Source organism: Schistosoma mansoni, chromosome 4 (genome assembly GCF_000237925.1).
Source record: "Schistosoma mansoni strain Puerto Rico chromosome 4, complete genome".
In the NCBI taxonomy this organism is placed as follows: Eukaryota; Metazoa; Platyhelminthes; class Trematoda; order Strigeidida; family Schistosomatidae; genus Schistosoma; species Schistosoma mansoni.
Genome location: NC_031498.1, coordinates 12,124,004 through 12,140,314, shown reverse-complemented (window position 1 = coordinate 12,140,314; position 16,311 = coordinate 12,124,004). Strand labels below are relative to the sequence as shown.

Here is a 16,311-nt window from a genome sequence, read left to right as displayed (position 1 = left end):
AATAAACACAGTACTTATAAAAATATATTTCGTAGCAAAACGGTTCATTCATAGTTTTTGTTGGTACTTAATTATACACATGATGACTAAACCGAAAGTAGAACAGTACCTATTCTAACAGAGTAGAATGGTTTACTGGAGGAAAGCTTCTAATATTCCATGTTTAACTACATGGGCTCTTATTTTGACGTAATGTTCAAACTTATTTTGAATGTATCGATGTGCATCAAGTCACAATTGAATTAGCTGGTTGTTCACAACAAATGAATGTGTTTAACTTTTAAAGTATTTTGCAGCTAGATTTTGAGTATAATATATCTTTTGCATTAATTTTAACGTTTTTAAAAAGTTTGGGTCACTTATCAGTTGAAAAGTTTAGCGTAAACGCTTTAGACCATATATTTGTTAAGCATATGTATACTGATAACATAAATTTTAATATATATTTGATATTATATACTTCTTGTTTTGTTCTGAGACATTTAACTGCAAATGAACGTCAGTGTGACGTTACAAGTGCTGGTATTTTGTCTGTATCACTGACTTTACTTTAAAAAATGTGTGGATGTCCTCATTAGATATTTTTTAGTGCGTTTTTTTCTCTCATTTGATGTTTTTAACTGAAATCGAAAGAACCTAGTCAAGTTTTAATACTGGTTAATTCACGGACTGGTTTTGTGCCCTCGTGTTATTAGCTCCACTGCAGTTTAGGTTCAGAAATATCAGTTATGGATTGATCATCGAAAACATCGTTCCAAATCCTCGACCGTAGATACTTATGTATACAAGCTATACGTGCAAACACTACCCATAAAACGCCACTTCGTTGATGAGTTCGATCCTCGTACTCTCTTGTTATGAATGATAATTAGTATTTAGTTGCATTTCTGAAGTTTTTTCAGAGGTATTCTTGTCAATTTTTCACTTAGACGTGGGGAAATCCAATTCCTGTGTTGATTGGAGTTTAGGTAAGTAATCCATATGAGTGTATCTTACTTTGGACAGATCATCTCATTACTGATTATAACGAAAAACGAGTAGGAATAAGCAGTACAATAAGTCGGTGAATTCGAATAGACCGAATGAGTGAGAGGAAAGCAAAAGCAAACTGTCTAGAAAATCAGAGTTTCGATACTCGTGCGAAAACCATGCACTTGGCGTCTGAGAGGAAAATAAATCGTCGACATGCTTCGGATACTAATTGGCTGAGACGACTATTGTAATTGATGTTTATATAAACTAAGAATTTTGACTTACAGCCGAAAATGCGCATTATATACCATTTCGATTGTAAAAGAAATCAGGTTTCCACTATTTATTTTTAACTGAAATGCTGTATCGGATAGGAAAAAAATTCTTCGACCTTCAAAATTGTGAGATTATCACTAAGGTTTATCTAATTTTACAGCCCTTTGTTTAGTTTAATTCAACCCCATTTTCACTCACCAGAGTCTTCCTCAAATTCACTAGTATTTCACTTATCTGTCAAATTTAAAAGTAATCTTAGAACTGTTTGATTTTATTTACAGTGTTGTTTCTTTTACAGTACACTTGCTATCTGCTGATAAGAGACTACAGTTTATCTGTATCTGAAACACTTTTACACCAACAATTCTCGGATAAGTCATGGATGGGACAAAAAGTGAAAACGAACAGGATAAAGTTGAACATAGCGAACACTATAGTAATGGAGATGCTGAAGAAATAGGTAAAAATTCCGCTGTCGACAAATTAAATACCGACCAGAAGGATTTCGAAGCAAATGTCAACACAAAGCACTATGATGTTTCAGATACCATAATACATGACAATATTTTACATGAATGCGTCGATAACGGAAAACAAGAGGATATAATTTCTCACACAAGTGAGCCAGCAAATTTTTCAAACGGATCTGCGTTACGTACAAATATGTCTGGTAAGAAAAGTGATACTGCTAGTTTGCCTCCCAATTTTTATAGCGATCCCAAGGATAGTGTGACAGTTCATATAAACACGGAATGTGGAGTTTCCCTGGAAATATTTCTGGTCCCTGAAAAATTCGTCATTATGGACCTTAAAATAATACTGGTTAAAGACACGGGCATAAGTCATGAAAACTTAACACTTTATTACAATGGTGAAGTGGTAAACCCTGATACCCCACTCATTACCTTGGCAAATGAAAATAGGTTGTTATCTTTTACCGTTTCTCTTGGGAACGCTGCAGATTCGTTTAAAATAAAGCTAGGACTTCGTGAAATCTTTTTAACGTCTGGTCTTGTTGTCAAAATCATCGGGAGAAAGATCGCAGTCAATAAAGATCCTTACAGTCAAGAAAATATAATGCTAGTTCCTAAGAAAGATGGGGCAAACATAGATACTGAAAATATTCATATACATTGGTTACCATACGATTATCATAAACCATTTCTTGGAGGATACAAAAATACAATTACCAACTGCATATATCACAATGCATCTGCACAAACTAAACCCATACGAAGAAAAAGGTTGGGAGCCTCACAAACATCCAGAGACACACAAACATATAGGATGCACCATTTTGGAAGTATGACAGTAAATCAAATGTCTACCCAATTCTCGAAGCCTGGATTTTTTGTTTCCAACAGTCAGGACAGAGTACAAACCCCTGGGCCATATGAAACAGCAGATGAATATCTTGCCAGAGTACTAACAAAAGTAAGATGTCTTTCAAATTCACTTGTGATGTGATAGTAACTTGATCGACAATGACGGAACAAAATAAAAAGTTGACGGTGTTAGCATTTGTAGGTTCTATTCATCAGTTAAAGCAAAAATAATGCGCTGCACAATATATCGTACTTTATTCACGCATTTTTAACCACTTACCATATTATTTCTCTAGGTTTTTGACTAAGCACTTTATACATAAGAATTACATCTGTAAAACTTGCTACTCACCTCCACCGTTATTCAGATGCAGATACACAGACACATATATCTCAGAGAAACGTACTACTACATAATCCCCTAGGCATTTAGATTTGCAATAGGAAATTTCGTGTCTGGATACATCGGTGAGATTTAATCGAAGTAAATAAATTGATTTTTCTAGACACCCTTCTTTGAATTCAGACTCATATACCAATAGAGATTCTTGATTATATAGCTGATTCCCATGACATTATTAGTTGACCCAACACAAATTATTTGTAGTTTAATTTCTGTAATTACAATGTAGCTTCAGGTTTCGACACTAATTTTGTTGAAAGTATATTTAACTACTAGTCAGTGATTCGAATAAAACATCAACTCCAGAATTTCATTTATTAAAGTAAATCGTAGCAGTATTCATTTTACTTCCAAACATACTTAGGAAACCTATTAATTCAGCTAAGGTGTCTTATATACCTTAATTAATTGATGTGTATTTATTAAAAGATTCTCTTTGAAATATATAGACTGAAACAACTAAATAGGTGGAATTTCGGGTTTTCATTTCAAAGCTAACAATCAGATTTTTAAACGATTTACTGGTCGCAAACTTAATTTTCTGCACTTCTATCTTTTCATCAGAAGTTGGTGATACTTTAGTTTTACTGTCATTCAATGGATACTTCCTTGGCAAATAAACAACTTCGTTCGATCGTAGTTACTGTTAGAGCATGGTTTCGCTTGTGTACTGAACCGAAAGATAGTACTTTTTTACTGCGATATATGTAATAAATAGACTAAGTGGAAATAACTAGGTTTTCTTGAGGAAGTAATCATATACAAACAAAACCAGTGTGCTGTATGTATACCTACAACTAAAGCCTTCTGACGGACCTGAGTAATGACAATCAGCTACTCCGAAGTCCTCGGATATCTGTCACAACAGACAGCTGTGACTGCCTTATAATCAAGACTTATTATGACAATGATGCAAATTTAGAAGAATGAGTATGCTTGAGTCCACGGGGTTAAGATTTTGTGTAAGGGTAAAAGAACATAAAATTATATCCAGTGACGATAACCAGTCTGTATGTTTGCTGTCAGCTATGTGCACATAATTATGCATTTACACCACATAACTTAAAACCTGAACATACGTAAGTAAATGTTATGAAATATTCTTAAATAAACCAATACAGATTAAAGGAGTGGATGTTGGTTTTTGTTGTGAAAGCATATTCACAATATAACAGAGGTTAGAACCTATTCTAATCCGTTTTTCAGTATAGGAATCAGAAATGGTGCAACTATTATGGTTGATTCTTAAATAACATTTTGCAGAGCTTGGTTTTACGCCAGAAATGAGTGGTCTTCTAATCACTAGATTTGGTCGGCACTTGATTACAGGGAGATGCATTTGCTGATAATCAGCATCGATTAATTGCTAAACACCATCATTAACGACAGGTTTACCAACAAACGTTATTTTCAGTACAAAATCCAACTGTTGAATAGAGATCAACATTGAGATATAAAACAAAACTTTAAGCATCCTACTTATAGTGGGTCGGTTAGTATAAACGTTAGAAATTATTAACATACTTAACAATAGAAAATCTAATGTTAAATTACATGCACCAAGTTTATTCTTAATTTTTTACATTTTTACAAATATTCACAATTATTCACTAGTAAAACAATAAGACGATTGTTAACCTATCAATATACACGACTAACAAACAGACCAGTTGCTTACTAAGTGCACTTATATAACCTGAACAAACAGATATTAGAATTAAAAAAACGATATCCACCTAACTAGAATACACGATTAAGGATATAAAACTACCGTACGCTAACAAAGCACTCTACTAGCAAACGAATAACCAACAATAAAATTTAAGGTAACTATGTCCACAACGAAGTTAAACTTTTACTAGTCGTATTCTAAATAATTTGGAAAAATATTCAAGTCTAATAAATTTTGATTTTTGACATAATAATAACGAGAAACAATTTAAAGCTTATTTTGTTATATAACTGCGGCTATAAAATGTTCTCCATATTAATAAACGTTTTCGAAATATCAGAATTTCTCTTAAAAGAATAAGACATCTTTTCTAATTTCCTTTTGTAGATTATAATCATTCAAAAGTATCTACGTCGATGGCTTGCAAAAAGAAGAGTAGCGCGTCTTAAGAAAATAAGGGATGATTATATTGCTTGGGAAAAATCACAATCTGAAAAACATAAAAATGAAATGGATAGAAGAGTCGCACATGATTTTGAGCGAAGGCTTCATCCAAAAACTGTGGCTGATTTTGATCGATTATATAACGCTTTAGAATTGTGGCGTAAAGAAGAAGTAAGTAAAATAGAAGAAAAAAACATAACGAAAGCAGAAAAGAAAGCAGCTCTAGCGTTGCTTTTGGATGAAGAGGCAGAATTAATATCAGCTATAAATAGACATCAAATAAAAAGAAGCAAGGAAGTTGCTGAAAATATTCAATCTCTTTGTCTAAAAAAAGCTTCAGCTCCTCATCGTTGGATATCCTCAATCGATGGAAGAATAACTGAAGTAGCCACAGCTGAAACGATTCGTGCAAAGGAATTGCTAGACATTCATGAAAGTTTAGGTTTGGAAAATCTAACACATAATGAAAGGCTAGATATACTTCTGACACTGAAACAAACAGTGAGCTCATACAATACAAAGATTTCTAAGGAGATAATAGGATTGGTTGACAGAGAAGCAGAACTAATTATGCGTGGTATTTCAGGTAAAATTTTATCCGGCCTAAGACAAAGGATTCGCAACAGATTCGTGCAGTTTGCAAAATTACCACAAGTTAATCCGGAAGTAGGTAAGTACCTTACAGTACCAACAAGCGTAAAAGAAACGACTGTTCTGTACAAAATAACAACAAGTTAGCTTTATTTGTAGTCGAAAGATACTTAAAGAAGAACTTATTCCCACTCAGCTCACGAGCGAACAAACTATTCCCATGTAAATCATGTAGAAGAAGTGATAACCGGGGACGTGAGAGATTAGATCTTGAACCATATCAATATATTCTGACAGAACTAAGACAAAATGAGACTAGACTTGTAGAAAAGATTAAAAGAGTGGCAATAGAAAACGCACGAGAGGAAGAATTACAGAGATTAGAACGAGGTGAGTCTCCAAAACCGGAAACAGATGCCATTATTGACGGGACACATGAAGAGACTGTATGTGTAAATCCACTGCCTTTCTTAATCAATAAAGAAGACATACGATTTTTAATCGACCAAATTTGGGAAAGTCGCTCGGTTCTATCAGGTTGGACAAATCTATTTGATTTGACACTGGCTCGATGGGATATTAATGAACCATGGTCACCATGGAATACTATAGTTGTTACCAGAGAAGAAGCTGAAATTCATGAAAATTTAAGTAAACTTAAAGTAGAGGAAACTTACGCAGATCCTTTGATTAGTTTGGTGAACCAACGACTCATATTGGGTAAAAACAAATTTATAAAATTATACAGAAACGGGCTTAGGATGACTAAAGAACTATTGGTAAACAATAAATCAAAAGAAAATCGAGAAAACACATCGGAAATATACCAGAATTTACCACATTTACTAACTCACGCACAAACACATCCAGTTCAGTCTTACAAATCTACATGTAAATCACCGAAGGTAGATATTTCTACTCAAAATAAGGCATTACCAACCTAAATCCACCATCGGGAATATGCTGCAATCAATTAATCCAAAAAAAATGATGCCAATAGAAATTCACGTTATTTCAATATTTTTATATACTAAGACATTCATCGTGGTTTAGAAAATCTCAAACAGTTCATGTAGAACAAAAATACCACTGATAAGTAGTCACTAATATGTGTTAGATGAAAAAGGTCCTGCCAATAATTCATCTTTATATACGTAAAAAATGTCTGGTTATTTAATGTAGTTAAACATGAAACATGCAAATATGATTATATTTTAGTTGAATTTTAAAATTTGTCAGATACTTCGCCTAATCTTGAAAGATATTGTTTCAACAGTTGTATGAACATTTAAAATTGTAATTTAATTAATACTGTTATATGTATTGATAAAAAGGTAGTTATATATAATTCAAAACAGCACAGTATTTCGGCCGAATTCGCATTTTTTTTCCTTGCATTTATACGTCAAGGAATCAGAAAGATGAAAACTAAAGCCGTAAAGATAACAATACTTATAGTAGTTAGAAGCTGAGGATAAGAAATAAAGTTCAATAAAAGCAAATGAACCAGTCCAGTGAATTAAACACAGATTTAAGATTTAGCAAAGGATGAATGCACACGCACTAACTTTGTTTAAACCCAGTCATGTAGTCTTCAGATAGTGAGTAAGGTTATCTTATCGGCTTCAAACAGGAAGTCTGAAGCTCCATAAACGACTCATGTCAGGAGTTAATGAGTTCATGAAGTAACGTCATGTACTGACTTGAAGATTTTTTAAAAACTGACTTCTGACTTATTTTCCAAACACTTCAAGAAAGTATTTCCTGAAACACACGTAAGAATATTTGTAGCAATATGAAGTACGTTACTGTTACGAACATATCATACCACAGGTGAAATATCAGAATTACAGGAGCTTTTATAAACTTGTTCAGATAAGATTTTAGTTTGAAATATACTGCTTCCAGGTGGTCTCAAGTTGGATGAAACAAAAAAAAAGAACAACCTTTATTCTCATTAATATCAAAGTCCGGCTTTAAAACTTATACAACGCTAGAAATATTTTGTAATATTCCAGATTAATGGACTCTGATATCATTCCAAAAGATTCAGTCTCGAAAATGGCTAGAGTAGTTTATACAAAAGTAGCGTACGTGACGTTAATATACTAATTGGGACACTTAGTTGTCATCCTAAGTCTAGCTTTTATACTGTTGTCAAATCTGAAGTTGCCTTCTGTTACAAAACTACAATTGGAGGGCCATTGTAAATTAGTAATCATTGGAGAGCCCGTTTATTCCGTCTAGTGACTTATCAGCAATTCGAACACTCGAGATCGGATCCAAGTCCTTTCGGTCTTACAGCGACCATCATATTTTTATCTTACTACTCCATGATCCATATTTCTAACCTAAGTCAGTTTGTAGTATTCCAGGACGACTGTCCAACATCATTGGTGATATCTATCTCACTCTCAACAAAGTTAAACTACATAGATCACTGGGAATCTACCTCGGAACTAACCACAATTATTATTAACATATAGGTTTGTTAAAAGTCCAACTCAAAATAAATACAGTAAAGGGATTATTAAAAACTACTAATCACAATTACTAAAATAATTGTCTAGTGCTCCTTGATCTCTGATGATTTTTCAGTTAAGTTCATAATGGAAACTAACTTTAGGAGAAAATATTCTTCAGAGTAATAGTTGTACCGTTTATAGATTACTAACCATTATCAAACTAATGTACACTAACCATACACAAAAGGAAAAACAAATCAATATATTACATTTACCAAGAATTTATATATTGACGTAAATTGAAAATTATATCTTCTACGTCTTAAGATGACTATTATAATATTCATTGTGAATGAATTTGAACTTTGGGTAAATTCATTAGCTATATACAAAAGTATTTAGCCTAGATTTGCAATGAAGCCTTAAAAAATGTTTTATTATATAAACCGAGTTCGAACAATAGAATTATAATTAACTATGTTTATTTTTTTCCAAAAAAACAAAGAAGAAAATTAACAAGTACAGAAAAGATGTAATAATCCCATTATATATTGAATAATTTCTGTTCCACCAAGTTTTGATTCTCCATAAAATCGATCTACAAATGTAATTCCAACCTAGAATTAAATAAAAATTATTTTTAAAATAAAATTCAAACTAATGTTTATAGGGGGTTTCCTGTGGAGATTTTAAGTAATTTTTATATATAATTGAAATCATGAGTCAGTTGAAGCTAGACCACCGTAGAAAACCTGGAAGCACTGGACGGCCGTTTCGTCCTATTGTGGGGCTCCTCAGCAGTGCGAATCCACTATCCCGCCTCGCGAGATTCGAACCCAGGACTCATAGTTTCAAGTATATATAAAAATTACCTAAAATCTCCACAGAAAAACCCCTTATCATATATTCACTAGTGACTGGCTCCACGAGGTATTTCCTGGAGTTCTAGTGAGAAGCAGTAACCAGTGGAGTTCAATCAGGTCTGTTGGGAGATATAAACTCACTGAAGACATTGGTGAAACGGTTGCTCAACTTCGTGGATTGGTTGAAGTTAAACATTAACACCGTTGGATGTCGACTCAGTGGTCTATCAGTCAAGTGCTATGGCGCGAGACTGGCAGGTCCTGGGTTCGAATCTCGCGAGCGGGGGTTCGTGGATGCGCACTGCTGAGGAGTCCCACAATAGGACGAAACGGCCGTCCAGAGTTTCCAGGTTTTCTACAGTGGTCTAACTTCAATAGACTCGTGATTTCAAGTATATATAATATTTATAAGTAAACATACCTCACCAATTTTGTAACCAAGTGAAGAAGCTAATACTATCATTTCCATTTGAAAAACATAACCACGTGAAGTACAACGTGAAACTAAATCTTGTAGAACCGCTTTTTTGTATAGTCTAAAAAAAACAAACAGTGAGATAAATGGATATATATGTATTCAATACTTTTGGTTGAATTTTTTAAAGAATCATTTGAGATAATATTTACACAAAAAGCACTAAACCTACTACATCTGTCAATATTTATGAAATGGATTTGAAACCACCAGGGAGCACTAGTTCTCTCAACAGTACACGTATGACTTACTGAAAAGTACCGAATAATACGAAACCTAGGTCAAAAGTTTATTGTTGAGCCAATTAGACACTAGTGGTCGAATCGCAACTTGGTTAACATCATGCGATTGGTAAAAAAAGAATCAGATAAATACGATATTGGTTACTACTAAGTAATTAATCAATTGTGAGACTTACCTTCCATTGCAACAAATAGTCAGTTGTTAAAATGAGTAATAAAGACACCTACTTTTTCAACTATGTATACATAACTAGTTTCCAATTTCGGATTTGTTTTAATTAACTAATTTTGCAAACTGACCACACTATTTGTGTACATTTTTCGTTGTATTTACCCTTTGGAGATGTGAGATACAATTTTTGCTATATTAACAACAATGACAAATTTATTCAACTTAAATGGAGAAATAGATTGGGAAATGTTCTGAAGTGATAACTTACGACCAGACGTGATGTACTGGACAACAATTTAGTCATGTGTGTTTTGTTTTTCTTCTCACGAATAACGTTAAACGAGCTGTGGAAAATGTCTAACATCTATGCAGAGTAGTATGGTTGGAATTAACTGAATAGTATTAATAGGAAAAGAACAGTAAGTAACAGGTGATATTCATGCTGCGAATAGCAGTGTGTAAGAGTTTTTATATTGTTAGTTTATTGCTACGACTGGATTAAATGATGTCTTTATTTTTTCCAAGGCAGCAAACACTTTTTTGAGAGGCTTTGATTTCATATTTACACTACTCTGCACTATTTAACCCTAACAGAAAGAACGCAGAAAACCTTCGATAATAATATTTACTACCTATTATCTTAAATCATGCCCTGTATATAAACTTATTACCCTGAGTTAATAAAAGAACGAGATTAAAATTGAAAACAATTATTCATATGTTTTAGTAAACACAAATAATTATCTACTTAATATAATTTGTGCAGCTATTCATATAATCGTTTTAAAAATATATAAAGAACGATTAGAAATAAAGAATATGTACGCTAATTTACCTAAAACTTCCAGTTAAATCGGATGCTTTCGGTCGTAGTAATACTTGAGCTATGTAATTTGCTGTACGGCTAGAAAAACAAACGAATAGGTGAAGAAATAAGTCGATAGAAACTTGTACGAAAAATTACTGTTTTGTTTTAAAAACATATAAAATATAAGACCTTTAGTTTGCTCTGATAACATACTCATTTGTAATCTGTTATGCAAAAAACAATTATACTGTAGTTAAATGTTTGGGAAGCACTTGAAATTTCAACTAACTTTTGAAATATGAATTAGTGTTTATGAATGAAACCTGATTTACCAATACATGTAGAACACATAGTGAACGAAAAAACAACGAGTTTGAAAATCTTACTGCATGTATTACAAACGCTACTTGAAACAACGTTCCAGTTCTAAGAAAAACTTATTACCGAAAGTATTGATCCAATTACTAAGACATGTAATTTGACCTTAAATGATTGTACAATCTAACGGAATAATTTGGTAAGCGTAGAAGAGTCTGTTGTAAAAAAAACTCTATTCACGCCACAATGTTATCCCATATTCTTCGAGAAATAAAACACAATTAACTAACTCTGATTTTTGAACTAATAATCTACCATAATCACGAAATATATTTCAAAGAAAGACTAATAACGACGATTCGAGTGAATATCACACTTTCATTGTTATTTTGATTGAAATTTCATTGTCTGTACCGACTGTACAGTACAAAGCTGATTTTAAACTAAGTAAATGAAAGCTATGGTATTATCAAAAGGTTGGACTGTGTAGTAAACTACGTAGGATTATAGAGATCGAAAGAACATAGGACTAAAAATTTATGGAAATGCAGCATCACTAATTATTAAACATTAAGTTGATGGAATCTATCTTGAGAAGGCGAAGATTTGTAGCCCAGGTGAATGTTTTGAGGTTTTAGTTTTCTGAGCTGAATGGCTTGATCGTGGTTATCAGGTAGACCATTCTCCTTCTACTTTTCTCAGCTTTTCTCCATCGCATTGGATAGTTGATTAGTAGTCTGCATCTCACATTTACTGGGGGCTTTACTGACGAGAATATTCGGAAAGAAGACAAAGTTGTTCTTTAATAGAAGTCTTTTCTTTGCAATCCATCCACTCCGGAGGGCATAGCTTCACCAAAATCCAGTTCACTGTTTAGCATAGTACTCATGCTAAAGAAATACTGCACATTCAGAGACTTTTATTTCCCACATGATTCACTAATCCAATAAATTTTCTTATCTCTTATAAATAACACGAAGGCAAATATCCTTCAAAAATGGACTTTAGTTTCCAATAGGCTAATTTGAAGATACATTACACGAAAAAATGACCTATTTTACTAAAGCAATCCAGCTTATTCATATATTCTGTGAATCAGATGGAAAAATATAGTGCTTGTTGGATGGAACATTGTTTATATTAGTGTCTTTCTAAGCAAAAACATACTTATCAACTGTACTTATGTATTGTCAACAATCTCGATAGTATTTTTCGACTAATCATTTTGTATAACTCCGAATATAATGAAAAAGTATCAACATACCTTACACAAACCTAAGACGTGATAGCTTGATAATTTTATCCCTTGTGAAAAATGTGGACACATTTCTGTTCACATTAAAGAATGTAGATAGATTATTGGAACAAGCAGTTTTATTATCTGTTCTAGCCTTTACAGATCATTCTTCTAAGTATTACGTAAGGCTGCTAATCAGTACGAGTTCAGGCTAATTTAAGAATCAAAAGATACAATTGTTCTTATCGTAGTGAACGAAAACTCAGGTAGGGAAAACCAATGCAAAATTACAGTGTGCCATTGTAAAAAATGAAAACCATACATTAAATACATTATTTGCATATCTTTCTTCAGTTGTCCTTTACGTGCTTCGTGGTTCCTCCAATTCTGTTGTCATTTCAACAGCTCACTATTCTCCCCCCTGATCTCTCTAATTCAAACTTCTGCTGGCAGGCGTTCTAATTCTGATTGGTGCTAAATACTACTTATATCTGTCAGTATAAGTAGCATACTTTACAATATAACCGGTTACTTGAGTATAAAACATCACAATAACTGTATGCAGAACTCATAATCGTAAAGGCTATCAAGAAAAATCACAAGGGACATACGAAAAAATTTGGCTCATCAGTTTAAGTACAACTTGTAATAACTTTATTTTCATTCGATACACATGAGTTGGCATTCAGTTATATAATCATTTTCAAACTTTATCAAATATTTTCAGCCTTCGAGATATCACCACTTAAGAATGACGAAATTCCAAAAATGATACTCACTTAATAACGAAAATAATAGATGAAAAGTGTGTGATGCACATCATTTTATCCATTTCTACTTAGATGACATTAACTAATCGGATAATTTGGAGCATTCTGGTTATATCATATGAGCAAATGATCTTTGAAACAACATTAAGTAGTCAATGAAATTCACAAATAATGGAAAATTGTAAAGTAATCAATAGGAAGAATTATTTGACGTTACTAGATCGACTTTTAATCGGCACATAAAAACTAACCTGATAAGTTTACGCTTCAAATCCCAGCCACTTACACCTCCGTTAGATGCATATCGCGTCCCAGTAACAACATCGTAATCATGTTGCTTTTGTAATCTTTATTTTATTAAATTTAGTTAACTTGCAAGATACATACTTAATGAACTCAGGAATAAACTTTGGCTGAAATCATAGAAAAAGATCAAAAGACAAAAAATAAATGGAAATATACTCGATGGAAAGTTGAAAATGATGAGGCTATATATATGGATCCTATTGTGACCTTGCATTTCAAAAAAACCATACTGCTCTTTCTTGAGTGAAACTATTAGTTTCTTTTCTTAGGTGTTTCAGATATAGACGGTACACATTTTCTGTAGCAGTATTCGCAAAAACGCAAAATTCTAACTCAAAAGATAACATTACAATCAGCGGATAGGCATAATAAATTGGTAAGATATAAGTTTAGTTTAAACCTACATGGTGCGATAAATCCGCGTCCATAATGATAATGAAATCACCTTTTGCAAACTTCAAACCATGCAAGTAAGCTGAGCCTATATTAAAAGTTTGCTGAATACCAGTTAAAGTGAATCAACATACCTAGTCCTAATTTTCCACTTCTGGGTTTGAGAATCTAAACAATGTTACAGTAATTGAGTTCTACTCACTATTTTGTTTTCTCCAAAAATAGATTGTAACTTTTTAGCAACTTCACCTGTGCCATCTGGACTGTTGTCGTCAACGATTATTAGTTCGTAGGGAAAGCCACTGTAGATACACATTTAAATACGAAATTCAGTACATTTACGTTAATAAATACAAATAACATATAGTTCTGGAAATTGTTATCCGCCGGCAGTAAACAGTCGGCCACAACGTATCCCAAGAAAGTTGAGCTGGGTTTCAACATATACTGGTAAGATGTAACATTAAAGTGTTCTTCAAAACTAATTTGCCACGACCATCGATGCCAGAAGAATGGAATAGAAAAACAACACACTGGATCACACACAAAGACGAGTATGAGACAAACGAGTACACAACAATATGATGTTTAAAATCAAATGAGGTGGTTGACTTTATACCATACCATGGAGTTTTTAATCATCTATTTCGATTATGCCATGAATCCTTGTTAAAAGGTTTGAATTTTCTACGTGGATCAGGACAATAATCAAGAACGATATGTGAGACATCGTAGTCAAGTTATACGAAATTACCTAATGCTCTCTGAGTAGACTCGTGTAGCCAAATAAGAGCTTGTAACTCATTCAATATGACTATCACTAGGGATGCTTCTTTGCGGTAGCCATATCCTTCAGTTATATTTACGTTTACAAAACAGATGTGAATTTAGTTCTGATCTAAACACTGCATGTATGGGGTTTCTGAATCACCATAAATTATGGGAATAGAACCTTCATAATTTTAAATGTTAGGAAACTACCTGATATGACTGTTTTCAGCTGTTGGATGGGACATAATGCTTTGAAACTGATTTTCACTCATTCGTAACCTAACATCACGAGAATTATTCTGTATGCTAACTACTACAATTTAACAGCTCCGGTATCTTTACAAAAACTTCTTTACCTTTGTTCTTCTCTGATAACGAACTTACTTCAGGGTGACTGGGATAATGCGGATCCAAGTTGGTCATAAAAGTGAAAACTGCTAGACGAATTTTCACCTCTAGACCTAGGATATCAATGCGCCGAACTAAATAACACTTTGGCTAGTTGGAAATTTTTTCGCCGAATTGGCATTTGAATATTATTATTGGTTGAACATAAATATTGGTACAAGGGGGCACCAGATATATATGCGCCACACAAAAAATTGTCATTTCCTTTGTGTGAGGGCTAGGATATTGCCCGGGTGCCCAGATTGAAGCAGGTAGTATTTGAATATAGGAGGGAGCAAATACAACAAGTTAGCTCATTCACCAGGTAATTGGGTTGGGCCCACTATAAAGGTAAAGTTGATGATACTGCCCAGCTGCCCGAATCGAGATAGGTGGTATGGGGTCCGATTATGTTATCTTACCAAGACTTATATAGTATCTTTACTCACTTTCGAATAATTTTACAGAATAGGTACCAGAGTAAGGTTAACTAAGAGCTTATTATTATCTGCTAAGATAAAATTCATAATAGAAAAGCCAACAGCTAAAGGGTTTAATTAATATGTTCATTTCATTAAATGCCAATGTTTCTCCCGAACAGTTGTGAAGAGGTTAATTATTCATAATAAATTTATTGTGAAGCCTCGCTCGGTTTTATGATTCCAGCACTTACGTCTACCAGTCGCTTACATATGATGGTCCAGATTACACTAAATATGGAAAAGAGGTTCCCACAGAGTGAATTTGCAGCTACCAATTATAAAATAATATTTAAAAGCAATAATCAGTTTTTTAACCTGCGTTATATCAATGAAGATTTTTAAACAACTGAAGATGCTACAAAATGGTACTCTAAGGACCTCAGTTGGAATAGTTACCCCATAAGGATTTGAAGGTGGTTTGAGAGAGCAGATCCACCACCAAAGATAATAAGTAACCTGTCAGCGTGATATACATGCAAAATAGTACTTACACCAGTGAAATAAAAGCTTTGATCAAACCATGATTATTATTATTATTGAAGTTAGGCTAGGACTAGACGTAACACTGATAGACTATACATCGAAAAATAAAGATTATGAGAGCAGCAGCGTTTTTCTTACGACACACATCCAGAGATCTCTGAGAGAAAACAGATACCAAGAAACATGAACTGTGCGAAATAAGTGAATTAAAACTCCACTGGTGTGAACCTTCATAACCCCAGTTACGAAGATTAATTTTACAAATAATCACACTGTATAGTGTTTTGTAGGTCAAATTATTCAGGTTTCAGTGACGAAAGACTCACCTTTTATTCATAACCTTATCAATGATCCATGTAATAATCGGGAGATTTTCTTTCTCATTGTAGGTGGGCAGAATGATTGAATATAACGTCATCCTCAAGGCCAGAAATTGAAATCGTGTTAATTTCCTAA

At 33.3% G+C, this 16,311-nt stretch overlaps 2 protein-coding genes across 2 annotated transcripts; one reads left to right on the top strand and one right to left on the bottom strand.

The window, feature by feature from the left end:
• Window positions 1-1,626: 1,626 nt before the first annotated feature.
• On the top strand, window positions 1,627-5,830 carry Smp_145330 (hypothetical protein; the record flags this gene model as incomplete). The annotated part of the gene is made up of 2 exons (XM_018796845.1): window positions 1,627-2,682; window positions 5,036-5,830. 2 exons carry the CDS (start codon window positions 1,627-1,629, stop codon window positions 5,828-5,830), a joined length of 1,851 nt encoding a protein of 616 aa, XP_018651945.1.
• Window positions 5,831-8,412: 2,582 nt separating this feature from the next.
• Smp_042790 (dolichol-phosphate beta-D-mannosyltransferase) lies at window positions 8,413-16,285 on the bottom strand. The gene is made up of 9 exons (XM_018796844.1): window positions 16,182-16,285; window positions 13,935-14,034; window positions 13,867-13,900; window positions 13,744-13,820; window positions 13,421-13,446; window positions 13,285-13,380; window positions 10,736-10,804; window positions 9,433-9,547; window positions 8,413-8,765 (listed from the first exon to the last, which is right to left on the bottom strand). Exons 1-9 carry the CDS (start codon window positions 16,271-16,273, stop codon window positions 8,661-8,663), a joined length of 714 nt encoding a protein of 237 aa, XP_018651944.1. The 5' UTR covers window positions 16,274-16,285; the 3' UTR covers window positions 8,413-8,660.
• Window positions 16,286-16,311: the final 26 nt, after the last annotated feature.

What these genes read in the sequence shown, in the direction of transcription:
- Smp_042790 (XM_018796844.1), bottom strand. Translation starts at nt 16,273, where the DNA reads ATGACGTTATATTCAATCATTCTGCCCACCTACAATGAGAAAGAAAAT. An exon ending in TTGAAGCGTAAACTTATCAG is followed by an intron (nt 10,805 to 13,284) that starts GTTAGTTTTTAT and finishes TTGTTTTTCTAG; the next exon opens with CCGTACAGCAAATTACATAG. An exon ending in GATTTAACTGGAAGTTTTAG is followed by an intron (nt 9,548 to 10,735) that starts GTAAATTAGCGT and finishes TGTTTTTTTTAG; the next exon opens with ACTATACAAAAAAGCGGTTC.